The sequence below is a fragment of the Pseudophryne corroboree genome, chromosome 12 (genome assembly GCF_028390025.1).
Source record: "Pseudophryne corroboree isolate aPseCor3 chromosome 12, aPseCor3.hap2, whole genome shotgun sequence".
NCBI lineage: Eukaryota > Metazoa > Chordata > Amphibia > Anura > Myobatrachidae > Pseudophryne > Pseudophryne corroboree.
Window position 1 is genome coordinate 121,858,146 of NC_086455.1, and position 19,938 is coordinate 121,878,083.

The window sequence follows — 19,938 nt, forward strand, 5'->3', positions numbered from 1 at the left end:
TACACCCCGATGTATTCCCTGTGGGACGCAGTGTACCTCGCAGAAAGAGATTTAACTATGGTAAGTCTACCATAAATCTCCTTTTTGTAAACGTTTGAGAAAATAACATTATTGCAATGTCAGAAATTATTTATAAGACTTTCTGCCAGTTTGCTCACCTTCAGAGAAGCTTTTAATGCTCATTGCTTTGTAAACGCCAATCAGCACTCATAAGTCACTAGTACCACACACCTCACCCTCCTTGTTACTCCCCTACCTTGTCAATGGTAATCCTTTAGAGGCAGGGCCCTTGTTCTCTATCCTGGTCACTAGTGCACCTTGTTCCTTTGTCTACCCTTTTCCCACTGGCAGTTCTGACACTGTCTGTTCTCCTACCCTGAGTACAGGCTTGTTTAGTGATGTTTTATTTCCTATCCCCACCTCCTATCAGCTTCCATCATACTCCATCAGTGCGGCATCTCCCCTACTGCTCCCCCACCCCCCTTTATCTTATTCTATTTGCTAATCAATGCACAGCACTGCAGACAACTTGTGGATCAATTATATTATATTTCTTGTTATAAAACAATAATTGCCAAAGAAAATGTTTATTGGTAGATGAGCGAGAATGGAAAGAAAAATGAAGTGTAATAAAGTTGATTACGTTGCAGTGACCTGTTGCTCTTATTTCAGGTTTCCTCAGTTGCTCAAAACGAAGAATTATTAAAAGCGTAAGTATATTATCTCCTATGCCCAAAGCGGCATTATATAGGTGTCTTTATCCCTTTAAGAATACATTTTTGTTTTGCGCGTAAGACCTGGTAAACATATTATCGGTCCTTTAAAGGATTATTAAAAAAACAAACCAATAACTCAACTGCACTTTCCTGGTCTGGTGGGTCACGCAGTGCCTATGGCTGCCTGAGCAGCGGACAGTCTTTTATTGTGAGATGGCTTTTTCAAGCTTTGGAGGAGAATCGAAGAGATATATTCGTTCTGCCTAAATCTTTAGGTTGACTGGGATTTTTCTTCTGTGTCCTACAAATAGGTCCGAGGTGATGTACAGTAAGGGAATATTTTGAAGCATGTTTACAATCTATTCAGTGTGAAACCGTACATACTTGTTAACATAAATATGTATAAAATGTATTGCTGCAGTTCTACATTGAGATGACGGAGGAGATATTTGTCAAGCTTAGTTCTGATGGCATTTCATGCGACCGAGTTTCATGGCAGAGGTGTCATTACCCGACGCATTTTGCTTTTGTTCGGTTGTTCTGTACAGGACCATTTTTCACTGTATTTATAGATTTGCCTTTTTGTGGAATTTAAATTGTGAACCCTTAATGCCAAATTCTGCCAGTGAAAAGGGCAAAATGCAAGATAAGGTGAGCGTTCTTAAAGAGGGTTTTGGACAATTTCTCAGATGACTCTTAAGAATGCTGTACTTAAGCAAGAATTGATGCTATCTGGAGCAGAGGTGCATATTCTAATTCACCGGTGGTCTTGGTCAGGGACATCTACAAGTGGATTAGGACTTTGCTGCGTCCGGTGCGCAGGTCACGGCCCTCTGTTTGGTTTCAGAGTGCAACAGGCTGGTATTTGCAAAGAGCAAGGTTGGGCAAGCTTAGATCTGTTTCCAAGCCAGCAGGACACTACCAGGCAATAGATGATAACAGGTCAGAGGCAATGCAGGAGTCAGAACCAGGAAGTCATGACAGACTTGTTACAGAGGAGCAGACTGAGAGTGCAACGGGGGGCAAGTCAGGTCAGGACATAGGCTACAGACAGACTGAAGGCTGAGAACCACAGGAGGTGAGTCTAGTACTCCTGCAGTGAAACTGCCAGAGCTGAATAAATAGACAAGGCTATTTGAATTTAGGGCTAGTATGACAGCGGTCACATGATCACAGGTTCAATCGGCCAATAGAGTGATCTGTGGAGGGCATTGGCTGGCAGAGGAGAGATTACGGGAGTCTGGCAGTGAGTGACAGTCTCATCTCTATCCTACACAGATGAAGCAGATTGTATGGCTGATTCATCAGAAAACCTCTGGAAACAGCTCATGTTTAAATTAATGAATTGTCATTATTTTAGAAAAGATAATGTTATTATTTCACAGATACAGTAACTGTTATTATACAGTGCATTAAAATTCCCGTGTGCTTGCTGATTTGCAGTTTGTTATATGATACATTTTTGTGTTGGTATTCAATAAAAATAATTTGTGAAAAAAGAAAAAAAAATCTCATGTGCTAAATAATAGTGTTATAGAAAGAAACAAACAAACATGGCTCTAAGTAATACCTATATGCAAGGTACTGTAGTTCAATTACTGGAATGTATCACATTGATCCAGCAAGAAACAAACCACTACATAAGGATTGGGCATATAAATATCTGATACGGATAAATTACTTTGGTTTCTCTTGCTTACAACAGGTCATGAAGTGAAAATTTGCTTTGTGTACAGAAACTGGGGTTAAATACAGAAGATCATTAAAAACTCATTGCCAGTTTGGAGGCAAGAAGTACCACAATAACTCCACATATTAGTGATCGTTTTCCAAGAAGCACCCCCCCCCCCCCCCCCAACCCTACAACTGCAATTTTACGAATACACTTAATGTCATCCAGTCCGTTCCATCAGCTGTTACTTGGTTGCGGACTACTTCCACACTGATCCTAGAAGTATTTGTGCAAAGGGCAGTACTACAGTCACCCTGGTCACAGGACCTTTGCGGTTCTGTTTGTGGGGAGCAGGAAGGGTTATCGAAGAAAAATAATCCTGTGAAAAGTAATACTTATTTATCTAGCATCCATAAGGGATATTGGGGACAGATTTAGTACGATGGGGTATAGACGGGTCCAAAGGAGCCAGTGCACTTTAAATTTCTTCAACTGGGTGTGCTGGCTCCTCCCCTCTATGCCCCGTCCCAAAGGCAGTTTAGAAAAAAGTGCCTTCAGGAGGGATGCACACTCTGCAAGCTCCAGAGTTTTTTTTCTTCAATTTCATTTAAACTTTTTTACTTATTTGCTGCAGGACCACTGTCCTGAGGGGCTGTTTGTTCAGCGGGGCACTGCACCTTAGCTTTCGCAGCCGCAGCTTTCCGCATACCCCTAACAGAGCCTGAAGGTGATCATCGTGGTGAGTACAAACCTGGGGCCCCGCCGGTTCATTGTGCGGCAGAAGCTTGGGTGAGGCGTACGGGTCCTTCCTGGTGGGGACCCACGGGTGCCCCTGCGTGAGACTAGCTGGAGGGTTGTTGTACCAAGCATTTATGTGAGGCTACACAGCCTGTGGAGACATTGCCAGTATAAAACTTACTAGTAGCTCCGGTGCCATAGTGGGGGCGGAGCTACATCAGAGCGGGCTCAGTGGCAGTTTTGTGCCTTCCCCTGCATATGCAAGCAGCAGCCGCCTCCTCAAAACGGTCACAGGATCACTGGTACCGGGTGTAGAGGGGGAGTGTCACTATTAGTGCAGAGTTTACATTCCTCTGGGGAATTCTCTGTACAGCAGTATCACTGTTATGTTACTACATAAAACACTGACAGTCTCACTGGGGCTGTACAGCGTTGGGTGCGCTCGTGTCCTCTCTTCTGTGTCTCCTCTCACATGCAATAGGGCAGGCTTGTATTGGATTCAGTCTGTGTTGTATGTGTATTGTTTCTGCCTTTCATTATGGTGAAACAGAAGTCATGCAATGTATGTAATGCCAGATTCTCCCCTAGTTCATCGGGCTCCATATCCTGTGAACAGTGTAGTCAGTCATCACAAAATTCTGATAACAACATAGGGGAGAGTCCAGAGCCTTCCTGGCTGGGGGCTATAAAAACGATGATGTCTGATATGTCATCTCAGCTTACTGCCAATGCCAATAAAACACAATAACTGCAACAAGTAGTGGCTAGCCTAACTGCCAAGGCTGATGCTTCCTGTCCCCTGCTGTCTACTACAGGTACACAAAAACGTGCTTTGCCTGCAATCCTATCAGATTCTGATGATGATGTACAGGTGGATGGGGATCCCATTAGTGGGGAGTCCACCTCAACACAGGGTATCGAACCTCTCATATTGGCTATACGGGATGTGTTAAAGCTCCCCCTGGAGGGTGCTACTAATCAGCAGTCCTTTTTCCTCCCACAAGACACACTGTCTGTCACATTCCCTGATTCTAAATAATTGGATGATTTATTTAAATTAGCTTGGAAAAATACAGATAAAAAATATCAGGTGTCCAAAAGGTTTTTAAATACCTTCCCATTTGGCCCTGAAGGCAGGTAATGCTGGGAAGAATCTCCAGCAGTAGACGTCTCAGTCTTTCAGGTGATATGACCTTGGTTACTACTGTAACTTTCCTAAAATACATTCAGGATACGGCAAGAGTCCTCTGTGACTCCCTTAAAGAGATTGGCATTATAAATGCTAGAACCACTGCTACGGCTGTGTCTGCACGTAGAGCCATATGGTTGCGTCAGTGGATTGAAGACGCTGACTCCAAACGTAATGTGGAATCTCTTCCCTTCACAGGTGAATGGCTCTTCGGAGGTGAATTGAACACATGGATCTCCAAAGCTACTGATGGGAAATCCACATTTCTCCCTTCAGGGGCTCCGCCTGCTAGGCGTACCTACCCGGGACCATCTACGCAGTCCTTTCGGTCCTCCAGATTTCGATCTAGAGCCCAGGGTGCCTCCAATGCAGCTAGAGGCTCCAGAGGTAAGCCTAAGAAACCAGCCATTGCTGGCTCTCAGGAACAGAGCACCAGTTCAGCTTCCACAAAGACTTTGGCATGACAAGTTGAGAACACTTCAAGAGATGGTTCGCATGGTTCTCCGACCTGCTCGAGTTTCCATTCATCTTTGTGTAAAATTGTTGGGGAAAATGGTGGCTTCGTACGAGGCGATACAGTTCGGAAGGTTCCATGCCAGACCCTTCCAATTGGACATCCTGAACAAGTGGTCCGGTTCACATCTTCAGATGCACCAGATGATTCAGCTTTCACCCCAGGCTAGGATTTCACTCCTGTGGTGGTTGCAGTCTTCCAACCTGCTGGAAGGTTGACGTTTCGGGATTCAGGATAGGATCCTCCTCACGGCGGATGCGAGCCTGAGAGGATGGGGAGCTGTCACCCAGGGGGCGCAGTTCCAGGGCAGGTGGTCTGCCCAAGAGGCCCTAATTCCGATCAACATTCTGGAACTTCGGGCTATCTACAATGCTCTGATTCAGGCCTCCCCTCTACTCAGGGATCAGGCAATCCAGGTTCAGTCAGACAACGCCACGGCAGTGGCATACATCAATCGACAGGGAGGGACAAAAAGCAGGGCCTCCATGCGAGAAGTGTCAAAAATACTTCCCTGGGCAGAAAAAAATGCAAAAGCGCTGTCCGCAATTTTCATTCCAGGTGTGGACAACTGGGAAGCGGACTTCCTGAGTCGCCACGACCTCCATCCGGGGTAGTGGGGATTACACCCTCAGGTGTTTCAACAGATTGTTGACAGGTGGGGATACCCACAGATCGACATGATGGCGTCTTGCCTCAACAAGACTCTTCGCTGCTACTGCTCGCGAACCAGAAACCTTCAGGCGAGTGCAGTGGATGCGCTGACGTCGCCTTGGCCTTACTGGCTGTTCTACCTATTTCCTCCGATTCCGTTGATCCCAAAGGTGCTCCAGCGGATCAGATATCACAGAGTACAAGCAATCCTGATTGCGCCGGATTGGCCCCTAAGGGCGTGGTACGCAACTCTTCTGGACATGTCCGTAGAAGAACCTTGGCCTCTGCCGCTAAGAAAGGATCTTCTTTAGCAAGGACCGTTCGTCTACCCGGACTTCCGGCGGCTTCGTTTGACGGCATGGAAGTTGAGTGCAACATCCTAGCTCACAAAGGGCTTTCCAAAAAAGTAATTGCCACTATGGTGCAAGCCAGAAAACCTGTGACGTCAAAACACTGTCATCATATCAGGAGAAGGTATGTCTGTATATGTGTGCGGTGACGTTTCTCCAGGTTATATGTTACAGTTCAGCTGTTGCTGTTTTCTGTTGCCATCCGTTGCTGACCAGGTTATGTTATGGTGTGCTGGTGTGTAAATCTCACCACACTTATTGTTATGTTCCTTCTCTCAAGTATGTCCTTTCTCCTTTGGGCATTGTTTACCTATAACTGCCTGTGGGAGGAGGCATATAGGGGAGGAGCCAGCACACCCAGTTGAAGAAATTTCAAGTGCACTGGCTCCTTTGGACCCATCTATACCCCATCGTACTAAATCTGTCCCCAATATCTCTTATTACGAGAAAAGGATTTACCGGTAGGTATTTAAAATCCTATATTAAATGGTTAAGCACTTTTTAACCCTGATAATAAGCATCTTCTGGCAATAACCATTGTCTCTAAATATGAATTCTGGGATTGCATCTAACCCACATGTATGTTTTCAGGCTTGCAGAAAAAGACAGATATATAAGTGATCTGCTAGGGGAGGTGGAATCTCAGAAATCTGCGGTAGAGCAACAAAGGAAGAAAAACAATGTAAGAGCTGGTTCTTTCATAATGTCACATTTTTATTTTTGTTTAATGTACTATATATTTTACTTGTGCTATGCTTGAGCCTCATGCAGTCAGTAGTGCGTGTCTAATGTAAGTGCTATTGTGTAGCTGTGTACAGCTACTCCTGCTACATATATTAGCGTGCGGTCCTAAGTCATACTAAAAATGGCTCAACAGAGACCATTAATCATTGAGCAGTTACCAAAAACTGGAATAGAAATAAACTAACTTACCTCTGTAGGAGAGATGTATCAAAGGTTCTATAGTGAATAGGTGGAGAAGTTGCCCATAGCAACCTGTCAGATTCTAGTTATCATTTTATAGAATGTACTTTAAAAATGATAGTGTGAAACCAATTGGTCAATGTGGACAACTCTATGACTCCACTTTAGAAGTCACCCGGCTGATCAAACTGTAGCGGTAATTCTGTGCTTTATTTATATGGGGTTTACTAAATTTCTTATGTGTCTATTGCCAATGTGTGTCTCAGCGGTGCCACCCTCCTATGCTGCTTGTGACTGGCCGCAGTGGTTATTGGGAAACTTTTTTTATTTTATTTTTTTATTTTTTTCTGCTACAGGTTGAGTATCCCTTATCCAAAATGCTTGGGACCAGAGGTATTTTGGATATCGGATTTTTCCGTATTTTGGAATAATTGCATACCATAATGAGATATCATGGTGATGGGACCTAAATCTAAACACAGAATGCATTTATGTTACATATACACCTTATACACACAGCCTGAAGGTAATTTTAGCCAATATTTTTTATAACTTTGTGCATTAAACAAAGTGTGTCTACATTCACACAATTCATTTATGTTTCATATACACCTTATATACACAGTCTGAAGGTCATTTAATACAATATTTCTCTATCGTCCTAAGTGGATGCTGGGGTTCCTGAAAGGACCATGGGGAATAGCGGCTCCGCAGGAGACAGGGCACAAAAGTAAAGCTTTTACAGGTCAGGTGGTGTGTACTGGCTCCTCCCCCCATGACCCTCCTCCAGACTCCAGTTAGATTTTTGTGCCCGGCCGAGAAGGGTGCAATTCTAGGTGGCTCTCATAAAGAGCTGCTTAGAGAGTTTAGCTTAGGTTTTTTATTTTACAGTGATTCCTGCTGGCAACAGGATCACTGCAACGAGGGACAGAGGGGAGAAGAAGTGAACTCACCTGCGTGCAGGATGGATTGGCTTCTTGGCTACTGGACATGAAGCTCCAGAGGGACGATCACAGGTACAGCCTGGATGGTCACCGGAGCCACGCCGCCGGCCCCCTCACAGATGCTGAAGCAAGAAGAGGTCCAGAATCGGCGGCTGAAGACTCCTGCAGTCTTCTTAAGGTAGCGCACAGCACTGCAGCTGTGCGCCATTTTCCTCTCAGCACACTTCACACGGCAGTCACTGAGGGTGCAGGGCGCTGGGGGGGGGGCGCCCTGGGAGGCAAATGAAAACCTTTAAAAAGGCTAAAAATACCTCACATATAGCCCCAGAGGCTATATGGAGATATTTACCCCTGCCTAAATGTACTAAATAGCGGGAGACGAGCCCGCCGAAAAAGGGGCGGGGCCTATCTCCTCAGCACACGGCGCCATTTTCTGTCACAGCTCCGCTGGTCAGGAAGGCACCCAGGTCTCTCCCCTGCACTGCACTACAGAAACAGGGTATAACAGAGAGGGGGGGCAAAATAAATGGCAATATATTAATATAAAAGCAGCTATAAGGGAGCACTTAATCATAAGGCTATCCCTGTCATATATAGCGCTTTTTGGTGTGTGCTGGCAGACTCTCCCTCTGTCTCCCCAAAGGGCTAGTGGGTCCTGTCTTCGTATAGAGCATTCCCTGTGTGTCTGCTGTGTGTCGGTACGTGTGTGTCGACATGTATGAGGACGTTATTGGTGTGGAGGCGGAGCAATTGCCAAATATGAGGATGTCACCTCCTAGGGGGTCGACACCAGAATGGATGCCTTTATTTGTGGAATTACGGGATAGCGTCAACTCGCTTAAGCAGTCGTTTGCCGACATGAGGCGGCCGGACACTCAATTAGTGCCTGTCCAGGCGCCTCAAACACCGTCAGGGGCTGTAAAACGCCCCTTGCCTCAGTCGGTCGACACAGACCCAGACACAGGCACTGATTCCGGTGGTGAAGGTGACGAATCAACCGTATTTTCCAGTAGGGCCACACGTTATATGATTTTGGCAATGAAGGAGGCGTTACATTTAGCTGATACTACAGGTACCACTAAACAGGGTATTATGTGGGGTGTGAAAAAACTACCAGTAGTTTTTACCGAATCAGAAGAATTAAATGACGTGTGTGATGAAGCGTGGGGTGCCCCGATAAAAAACTGCTAATTTCAAAGAAGTTATTGGCTTTATACCCTTTCCCGCCAGAGGTTAGGGAGCGCTGGGAAACACCTCCTAGGGTGGACAAAGCGCTAACACGCTTATCAAAACAAGTGGCGTTACCCTCTCCTGAGACGGCCGCACTTAAAGATCCATCAGATAGGAGGATGGAAAATATCCAAAAAGGTATATACACACATGCAGGTGTTATACTACGACCAGCTATTGCGACTGCCTGGATGTGCAGTGCTGGGGTAGTTTGGTCAGAGTCCCTGATCGAAAATATTGATACCCTGGACAGGGACAATATTTTACTGTCGTTAGAACAAATAAAGGATGCATTTCTTTATATGCGTGATGCACAGAGAGATATCTGCACACTGGCATCACGGGTAAGTGCTATGTCCATTTCGGCCAGAAGAGCTTTATGGACACGACAGTGGACAGGCGATGCGTAGAGGAGTTATTTGGGGTCGGTCTATCGGATTTGGTGGCCACGGCTACGGCCGGGAAATCCACCTTTCTACCTCAAGTCACTCCCCAACAGAAAAAGGCACCGACCTTTCAACCGCAGCCCTTTCGTTCCTTTAAAAATAAGAGAGCAAAGGGCTATTCATATCTGCCACGAGGCAGAGGACGAGGGAAGAGACAGCAACAGGCAGCTCCTTCCCAGGAACAGAAGCCCTCCCCGGCTTCTACAAAAGCCTCAGCATGACGCTGGGGCTTCGCAAGCGGACTCGGGGGCGGTAGGCGGTCGTCTCAAGAATTACAGCGCGCAGTGGGCTCACTCGCACGTAAATCCCTGGATCCTGCAGATAATATCTCAGGGGTACAGGTTGAAATTAGAGACAGAGCCACCTCGCCGTTTCCTGAAGTCTGCTTTACCAACGTCCCCCTCAGAAAGGGAGACGGTTTTGGAAGCCATTCACAAGCTGTATTCTCAGCAGGTGATAGTCAAGGTACCTCTTCTACAACAAGGGAAGGGGTATTATTCCACTCTTTTTGTGGTACCGAAGCCGGATGGCTCGGTAAGGCCTATTCTAAATCTGAAGTCCTTGAACCTGTACATAAAGAAGTTCAAGTTCAAGATGGAGTCACTCAGAGCAGTGATAGCGAACCTGGAAGAAGGGGACTTTATGGTATCCTTGGACATCAAGGATGCGTATCTCCACGTTCCAATTACCCCTCACACCAGGGGTACCTCAGGTTCGTTGTACAAAACTGTCACTATCAGTTTCAGACGCTGCCGTTTGGTTTGTCCACGGCACCTCGGGTCTTTACAAAGGTAATGGCCGAGATAATATTTCTTCTTCGAAGAAAAGGCGTATTAATTATCCCATACTTGGACGATCTCCTAATAAGGGCAAGGTCCAGAGAACAGCTAGAGATGGGTTTAGCACTATCTCAAGAGGTGCTAAAGCAGCACGGATGGATTCTGAATATTCCAAAATCCCAATTAATGCCGACAACTCGTCTGCTGTTCCTGGGGATGATTCTGGACACAGTTCAGAAAAAGGTTTTTCTTCCCGAAGAAAAAGCCAAGGAGTTATCTGACCTGGTCAGGAACCTCCTAAAACCAGGAAAGGTGTCTGTACATCAATGCACAAGAGTCCTGGGAAAAAATGGTAGCTTCTTACGAAGCAATCCCTTTCGGCAGATTCCATGCAAAGGGATCTGTTGGACAAATGGTCAGGGTCGCATCTTCAGATGCACCTGCGGATAACCCTGTCGCCGAGGACAAGGGTATCCCTTCTGTGGTGGTTGCAGGAGGCTCATCTATTGGAGGGCCGCAGATTCGGCATGCAGGATTGGATCCTGGTGACCACGGATGCCAGCCTGAGAGGCTGGGGAGCAGTCACACAGGGAAGAAATTTCCAGGGAGTGTGGTCGAGCCTGAAAAAGTCTCTTCACATAAGCATTCTGGAACTAAGAGCAATCTACAATGCTCTAAGCCAGGCGGAACCTCTGCTTCAAGGAAGACCGGTGTTGATCCAGTCGGACAACATCACGGCAGTCGCCCATGTAAACAGACAGGGCGGCACAAGAAGCAGGAGGGCAATGGCAGAAGCTGCCAGGATCCTTCGCTGGGCGGAGAATCACGTGTTAGCACTGTCAGCAGTATTCATCCCGGGCGTGGACAACTGGGAAGCAGACTTCCTCAGCAGACACGACCTTCACCCGGGAGAGTGGGGACTTCATCCAGAAGTTTTCCACATGCTATTAAACCGTTGGGTAAAACCAATGGTGGACATGATGGCGTCTCGCCTCAACAAAACACTGGACAGGTATTGAGCCAGGTCAAGAGATCCGCAGGCAATAGCTGTGGACGCGCTGGTAACACCTTGGGTGTACCAGTCGGTATATGTGTTTCCTCCTCTGCCTCTCATACCAAAGGTATTGAGGATTATACGGCAAAGAGGAGTAAGACTAGTGGCTCCGGATTGGCCAAGAAGGACTTGGTACCCGGAACTTCAAGAGATGGTCACGGACGATCCGTGGCCTCTACTTCTGAGAAGGGACCTGCTTCAGCAGGGTCCTTGTCTTTTTCAAGACTTACCGCGGCTGCGTTTGACGGCATGGCGTTTGAATGCCAGATCCTAAAAGGAAAAGGCATTCCAGAAGAAGTCATTCCTACCTTGATAAAGGCAAGGAAGGAAGTCACCGCGAAGCATTATCGCCGTATTTGGCGAAAATATGTTGCGTGGTGCGAGCAGCGGAGTGCTCCGATGGAGGAATTTCAACTGGGTCGTTTTCCTACATTTCCTGCAATCAGGATTGTCTATGGGTCTCAAATTGGGATCTATTAAGGTTCAAATTTCGGCCCTATCAATATTCTTCCAAAAAGAATTGGCCTCAGTCCCTGAGGTCCAGATTTTTATCAAAGGAGTACTGCATATACAGCCTCCTGTGGTGCCTAAGGTGGCACCGTGGGATCTAAATGTAGTTTTAGATTTCCTCAAATCCAATTGGTTTGAACCACTAAAGAATGTGGATTTGAAATATCTCACATGGAAAGTGACTATGTTACTGGCCCTGGCTTCGGCCGGGAGAGTATCTGAACTGGCGGCTTTGTCTTATAAAAGCCCTTATTTAATTTTCCATTCGACATAGGGCAGAGCTGCGGACGCGTCCGCATTTTCTCCCTAAGGTGGTATCAGCGTTTCACCTGAACCAGCCTATTGTAGTGCCTGCGGCTACAGACGACTTGAAGGACTCCAAGTTGTTGGACGTTGTCAGAGCCTTAAAAATATACATTTAAAGGACGGCTGGAGTCAGAAAATCTGACTCGCTGTTTATACTGTATGCACCCAACAAGTTGGGTGCACCTGCTTCTAAGCAGTCGATTGCTCGTTGGATTTGTAACAAAATTCAACTTGTACATTCTGTGGCAGGCCTGCCACAGCCTAAATCTGTTAAGGCCCATTCCGCAAGGAAGGTGGGCTCATCTTGGGCGGCTGCCCGAGGGGTCTCGGCATTACAACTCTGCCGAGCAGCTACGTGGTCAGGGGAGAACACGTTTGTAAATTTTTACAAATTTGATACCCTGGCAAAGGAGGACCTGGAGTTCTCTCATTCGGTGCTGCAGAGTCATCCGCACTCTCCCGCCCGTTTGGGAGCTTTGGTATAATCCCCATGGTCCTTTCAGGAACCCCAGCATCCACTTAGGACGATAGAGAAAATAAGAATTTACTTACCGATAATTCTATTTCTCGGAGTCCGTAGTGGATGCTGGGCGCCCATCCCAAGTGCGGATTATCTGCAATACTTGTACATAGTTATTGTTAACTAATTCGGGTTATTGTTTAGGAAGCCATCTTTCAGAGGCTCCTCTGTTATCATACTGTTAACTGGGTTTAGATCACAAGTTGTACGGTGTGATTGGTGTGGCTGGTATGAGTCTTACCCGGGATTCAAAATCCTCCCTTATTGTGTACGCTCGTCCGGGCACAGTACCTAACTGGAGTCTGGAGGAGGGTCATGGGGGGAGGAGCCAGTACACACCACCTGACCTGTAAAAGCTTTACTTTTGTGCCCTGTCTCCTGCGGAGCCGCTATTCCCCATGGTCCTTTCAGGAACCCCAGCATCCACTACGGACTCCGAGAAATAGAATTATCGGTAAGTAAATTCTTATTTTTTAATAACTGTGTGTATTAAACAAAGTTTGTGTACATTGAGCCATCAGAAAACAAAAGTTTCACGATCTCACTCTCGCTCAAAAAAGTCCGTATTTCGGAATATTCCGTATATCGGATATTTGGATATGGGATACTCAACCTGTATTGGGCTTTTTGATCTTCCCCATAGAGTTTTCATAACCTGTATTGTTGGGACATATATTGATTCAATATGTGTTTTATTTGAAATCCCAAACTGAAAGTCATCAGCTACAGAAAAGAAACCAAAAAAAGAAACATGGTGACCTTCAGCCTGAGATGTTCATCGAGCATCCTATATGTCATGGGTCTTCAACCATGTGAAACTAAACATCCCAGCTTGCCCTGCTTAGGTTTAGCATGCCTTAATAGCAAAACTGTGGCAGGGCTTGCTGGAATGTGCAGTTCCACAGCAGCTGGAGGGCCGCAGGTTGAAGACCCATGCTATATATAATAGTGCTGTGTTTATGCCTCTGACATGGCCTCTTTATAGCCATCTTATTGGCTGCCTTCTGGTAATACGGGACAGGGAAGCTTGTGTCTCCAGTAAGTGTAAGGTTTCATTAATAAATGTACTAGAAAATCTCATAAAAAGAGCAGATGCCCCATAGATACAGTAACCTGTAACAAGGATTGAGATCTGACATTTGGACAGGTTAGGGCAGGCTACTCTTACAGATTTATCTGGGTACTGTCCAATACAGAACATTTGTGCTGAAGATATTGGCACTATATTATTACATAGGTCTTGCAGGGCTTTTCCCTGCCTCAGTCTCTCCGGCTTCCTGTGGTCAGCCACTCCCCAGATCTTTATGAGAAATAGCAATCAACAGCCTAAAGGCATTGACTAAAGTGAAGACATTTTCATGGTGTTCCCCTGATCGCTACCCCTCTGTGACTACAGATGTCCTCATACATCATTGCTGTAGTCGCGCCAAACAGCCCCTCTCAGCTCACCAGGTTCTATAACACTCTGCTGTGTAGAGCTGCTTTTATTTTGCATCTTTTGTGTTAAAAATGCTTCTTAGTCACAGCCAGCACGATGCCATTAGAACGCACCAGGAGTATATTTGTGTGCGCCTGAGTCTCTGAATCTGTATACGTCATGCTAAAATATGGCGGCCACTGCTTTATTCCGTGCCAAGTTCAGTTATGCCTCGAACACAGACTCTGACACACACAATGTACAGTTGTCGCATATGAAATGAATCTGCACAGTCTCCTGGTGTGTCCTAGTCTCATCACATTGCGACGAAGACGCATTTACAAAAACAAAAACAAAAAAAAGATGCCCAACACTAGCAGGGTTATATGGGTCCTCACGCCAGGCATCTCACGCTGTGTGGCGTATTAGGGCTAGATGTATGAGGCCACATCTGTACAGAATGTTTTTATGAGCACAAGCTGTCATGTTAGGCAATACATGCAGAATTCACCCCACTGAACAAATTACAGCCATCATTTTGTGCTTCGTTTATATTTATGGGATAAACTAAATTTCTCTATCGTCCTAAGTGGATGCTGGGGTTCCTGAAAGGACCATGGGGAATAGCGGCTCCGCAGGAGACAGGGCACAAAAAAGTAAAGCTTTACTAGGTCAGGTGGTGTGCACTGGCTCCTCCCCCTATGACCCTCCTCCAGACTCCAGTTAGATTTTGTGCCCGAACGAGAAGGGTGCAATCTAGGTGGCTCTCCTAAAGAGCTGCTTAGAGAAAGTTTAGTTTAGGTTTTTTTCTTTACAGTGAGTCCTGCTGGCAACAGGATCACTGCAACGTGGGACTTAGGGGGAAAGTAGTAAACTCACCTGCATGCAGAGTGGATTTGCTGCTTGGCTACTGGACACCATTAGCTCCAGAGGGATCGAACACAGGCCCAGCCGTGGAGTCCGGTCCCGGAGCCGCGCCGCCGACCCCCTTGCAGATGCTGAAGCGTGAAGAGGTCCGGAAACCGGCGGCTGAAGACTCCTCAGTCTTCATAAGGTAGCGCACAGCACTGCAGCTGTGCGCCATTTTCCTCTCAGCACACTTCACTGGGCAGTCACTGAGGGTGCAGAGCGCTGGGGGGGGGCGCTCTGAGAGGCAAATATAAACCTTATACAAGGCTAAAAATACCTCACATATAGCCCATAGGGGCTATATGGAGATATTTAACCCCTGCCTGACTGGAAAAATAGCGGGAGAAGAACCCGCCGAAAAAGGGGCGGGGCCTATCTCCTCAGCACACGGCGCCATTTTCTGTCACAGCTCCGCTGGTCAGAACGGCTTCCAGGTCTCTCCCCTGCACTGCACTACAGAAACAGGGTAAAACAGAGAGGGGGGGCACATTAATGGCTATATATATATATATTAAAGCAGCTATAAGGGAGCACTTAATATAAGGATATCCCTTATATATATAGCGCTTTGTGGTGTGTGCTGGCAGACTCTCCCTCTGTCTCCCCAAAAGGGCTAGTGGGTCCTGTCTTCATTAGAGCATTCCCTGTGAGTTTGCGGTGTGTGTCGGTACGTGGTGTCGACATGTATGAGGACGATATTGGTGTGGAGGCGGAGCAATTGCCAAATATGCAGATGTCACCCCCCAGGGGGTCGACACCAGAATGGATGCCTTTATTTGTGGAATTACGTGATGGTTTATCTTCCCTTAAACAGTCAGTTGAGGACATGAGGCGGCCGGACAATCAATTAATGCCTGTCCAGGCGCCTCAAACACCGTCAGGGGCTGTAAAACGCCCTTTGCCTCAGTCGGTCGACACAGACCCAGACACGGGCACTGATTCCAGTGACGACGGTAGAAATTCAAACGTATTTTCCAGTAGGGCCACACGTTATATGATTTTGGCAATGAAGGAGACGTTACATTTAGCTGATACTACAGATACCGTAAAACAGGGTATTATGTATGGTGTGAAAAAACTACAAACAGTTTTTCCTGAATCAGAAGAATTAAATGACGTGTGTGATGAAGCGTGGGTTGCTCCTGATAAAAAGTTGATAATTTCAAAAAAGTTATTGGCATTATACCCTTTCCCGCCAGAGGTTAGGGCGCGCTGGGAAACACCCCCTAAGGTGGACAAGGCGCTCACACGCTTATCCAAACAAGTGGCGTTACCCTCTCCTGAGACGGCCGCACTTAAGGATCCATCAGATAGAAAGATGGAAGTTATTCAAAAGAATATATACACACATGCAGGTGTTATACTACGACCAGCTATAGCAACTGCCTGGATGTGCAGTGCTGGAGTAGTTTGGTCAGAATCCCTGATTGAAAATATTGATACCCTAGATAGGGACAATGTTTTACTGTCGTTAGAACAAATAAAGGATGCATTTATCTATATGCGTGATGCACAGAGGGATATTTGCACACTGGCATCTCGGGTGAGTGCTATGTCCATTTCAGCCAGAAGAGCCTTATGGACACGACAGTGGACAGGCGATGCGGATTCAAAACGTCACATGGAGGTTTTGCCGTATAAAGGGGAGGAGTTATTTGGAGTTGGTCTATCAGACTTGGTGGCCACGGCTACTGCCGGGAAATCCACTTTTTTACCTCAAGTCACTCCCCAACAGAGAAAGGCACCGACCTTTCAACCGCAGCCTTTTCGCTCCTACAAAAATAAGAGAGCAAAGGGCTTGTCGTACCTGCCACGAGGCAGAGGAAGAGGGAAGAGACACCAACAGGCAGCTCCTTCCCAGGAACAGAAGCCCTCCCCGGCTCCTGCAAAAACCTCAGCATGACGCTGGGGCCTCTCAAGCGGACTCGGGGACAGTGGGGGGCCGTCTCAAAAATTACAGCGCGCAGTGGGCTCACTCGCAGGTAGACCCCTGGATCCTGCAGATAATATCTCAGGGGTACAGGTTGGAATTAGAGACGGATCCTCCTCATCGTTTCCTGAAGTCTGCCTTACCAACCGTCTCTTCCGAAAGGGAGAGGGTGTTGGAAGCCATTCACAAGCTGTACGCTCAGCAGGTGATAGTCAAAGTACCCCTATTACAACAAGGAAAGGGGTATTATTCCACTCTATTTGTGGTACCGAAGCCGGATGGCTCGGTAAGGCCTATTCTAAATCTGAAGTCCTTGAACCTCTACATAAAAAAGTTCAAGTTCAAGATGGAGTCACTCAGAGCAGTGATAGCGAACCTGGAAGAAGGGGACTTTATGGTATCCTTGGACATCAAGGATGCGTATCTACACGTTCCGATTTACCCCGCACACCAGGGGTACCTCAGGTTCATTGTTCAAAACTGTCACTATCAGTTTCAGACGCTGCCGTTCGGATTGTCCACGGCGCCTCGGGTCTTTACCAAGGTAATGGCCGAGATGATGATTCTTCTTCGAAGAAAAGGCGTATTAGTTATCCCATACTTGGACGATCTCCTAATAAGGGCAAGGTCCAGAGAACAGCTGGAGACAGCTTTAGCACTATCTCAAGAGGTGCTAAGACAACACGGGTGGATTCTGAATATTCCAAAATCCCATTTAATCCCGACAACTCGTCTGCTGTTCCTAGGAATGATTCTGGACACGGTTCAGAAAAAGGTTTTCCTTCCAGAGGAAAAAGCCAAGGAGTTATCCGATCTGGTCAGGAACCTCCTAAAACCAGGAAAAGTGTCAGTACATCAATGCACAAGAGTCCTGGGAAAAATGGTGGCTTCTTACGAAGCAATTCCATTCGGCAGATTCCATGCAAGAATATTCCAAAGGGATCTGTTGGACAAATGGTCAGGGTCGCATCTGCAGATGCACCTGCGAATAACCCTGTCACCAAAGACAAGGGTGTCACTTCTGTGGTGGTTGCAGAAGGCTCACCTATTAGAAGGCCGCAGATTCGGCATTCAGGATTGGATCCTGGTGACCACGGACGCCAGCCTGAGAGGCTGGGGAGCAGTCACACAAGGAAGAAACTTCCAGGGAGTATGGACGAGTCTGGAAAAGTCTCTTCACATAAACATTCTGGAACTAAGAGCAATCTACAATGCTCTAAGCCAGGCGGAACTTCTCCTGCAAGGAAAGCCGGTGTTGATTCAGTCGGACAACATCACGGCGGTCGCCCATGTAAACAGGCAGGGCGGCACAAGAAGCAGGAGTGCAATGGCAGAAGCTGCCAAGATTCTTCGCTGGGCGGAGAATCACGTGATAGCACTGTCAGCAGTGTTCATCCCGGGCGTGGACAACTGGGAAGCAGACTTCCTCAGCAGACACGATCTTCATCCGGGAGAGTGGGGTCTACATCCAGAAGTCTTCAACATGTTAATAGACCGTTGGGAAAGACCAATTGTAGACATGATGGCGTCTCGCCTCAACAAGAAACTGGACAAATATTGCGCCAGGTCAAGAGATCCACAGGCAATAGCTGTGGACGCACTGGTAACTCCTTGGGTGTACCAGTCAGTGTATGTGTTTCCTCCTCTGCCGCTCATACCAAAGGTATTGAAGATCATACGGCAAAGAAGAGTAAGAACAATACTAGTGGTTCCGGATTGGCCGAGAAGGACTTGGTATCCGGAACTTCAAGAGATGCTCACGGACGAACCGTGGCCTCTACCTCTGAGAAGGGACCTGCTACAGCAGGGTCCCTGTCTTTTTCAAGACTTACCGCGGCTGCGTTTGACGGCATGGCGGTTGAACGCCAGATCCTAAAAGGGAAAGGCATTCCAGAAGAAGTCATTCCTACCTTGATTAAGGCACGGAAGGAAGTCACCGTGAAACATTATCACCGCATTTGGCGAAAATATGTAGCGTGGTGCGAGGATCGGAAGGTTCCGACGGAGGAATTCCAACTGGGTCGTTTCCTACATTTCCTGCAATCAGGATTATCTATGGGTCTCAAATTGGGATCCATTAAGGTTCAAATTTCGGCCCTGTCAATATTCTTCCAAAAAGAATTGGCCTCTGTCCCTGAGGTCCAGACTTTTGTCAAGGGAGTACTGCATATACAGCCTCCTGTGGTGCCTCCGGTGGCACCGTGGGATCTAAATGTAGTTTTAGATTTCCTCAAATCCCATTGGTTTGAACCATTGAAAAAGGTGGATTTGAAATATCTCACATTGAAAGTGACTATGTTACTAGCCCTGGCCTCTGCCAGGAGAGTATCTGAATTGGCGGCTTTATCTTATAAAAGTCCTTATCTAATCTTCCATTCGGATAGGGCAGAACTGCGGACTCGTCCGCATTTTCTCCCTAAAGTGGTATCAGCATTTCATCTGAACCAACCTATTGTGGTGCCTGCGGCCACTAGCGACTTGGAGGACTCCAAGTTGTTGGACGTTGTCAGAGCCTTAAAAATATACATTGCAAGGACGGCTGGAGTCAGAAAATCTGACTCGCTGTTTATATTGTATGCACCCAACAAGTTGGGCGCACCTGCTTCTAAGCAGTCGATTGCTCGTTGGATTTGTAACACAATTCAACTTGCACATTCTGTGGCAGGCCTGCCACAGCCTAAAACTGTAAAAGCCCACTCCACAAGGAAGGTGGGCTCATCTTGGGCGGCTGCCCGAGGGGTCTCGGCATTACAACTCTGCCGAGCAGCTACGTGGTCGGGGGAGAACACGTTTGTAAAATTTTACAAATTTGATACCCTGGCAAAGGAGGACCTGGAGTTCTCTCATTCGGTGCTGCAGAGTCATCCGCACTCTCCCGCCCGTTTGGGAGCTTTGGTATAATCCCCATGGTCCTTTCAGGAACCCCAGCATCCACTTAGGACGATAGAGAAAATAAGAATTTACTTACCGATAATTCTATTTCTCGGAGTCCGTAGTGGATGCTGGGCGCCCATCCCAAGTGCGGATTATCTGCAATACTTGTACATAGTTATTGTTAACTAATTCGGGTTATTGTTAAGGAGCCATCTTTAAGAGGCCCTTTCTGTTGTCATACTGTTAACTGGGTTTAGATCACAAG

At 46.8% G+C, this 19,938-nt stretch overlaps 1 protein-coding gene across 13 annotated transcripts in view; it reads left to right on the plus strand.

The window, feature by feature from the left end:
* KTN1 (kinectin 1) overlaps nucleotides 1-19,938 on the plus strand; it is a 277,158-nt gene that overhangs the window by 177,819 nt on the left and 79,401 nt on the right. For all 13 annotated transcript variants that reach the window (XM_063947961.1, XM_063947966.1, XM_063947958.1 and 10 more), the window contains 2 exons: nucleotides 673-710; nucleotides 6,422-6,512. In XM_063947961.1, coding sequence (XP_063804031.1) covers nucleotides 673-710; nucleotides 6,422-6,512 — 129 coding nt within the window. The remainder of the gene's footprint in view (nucleotides 1-672; nucleotides 711-6,421; nucleotides 6,513-19,938) is intronic.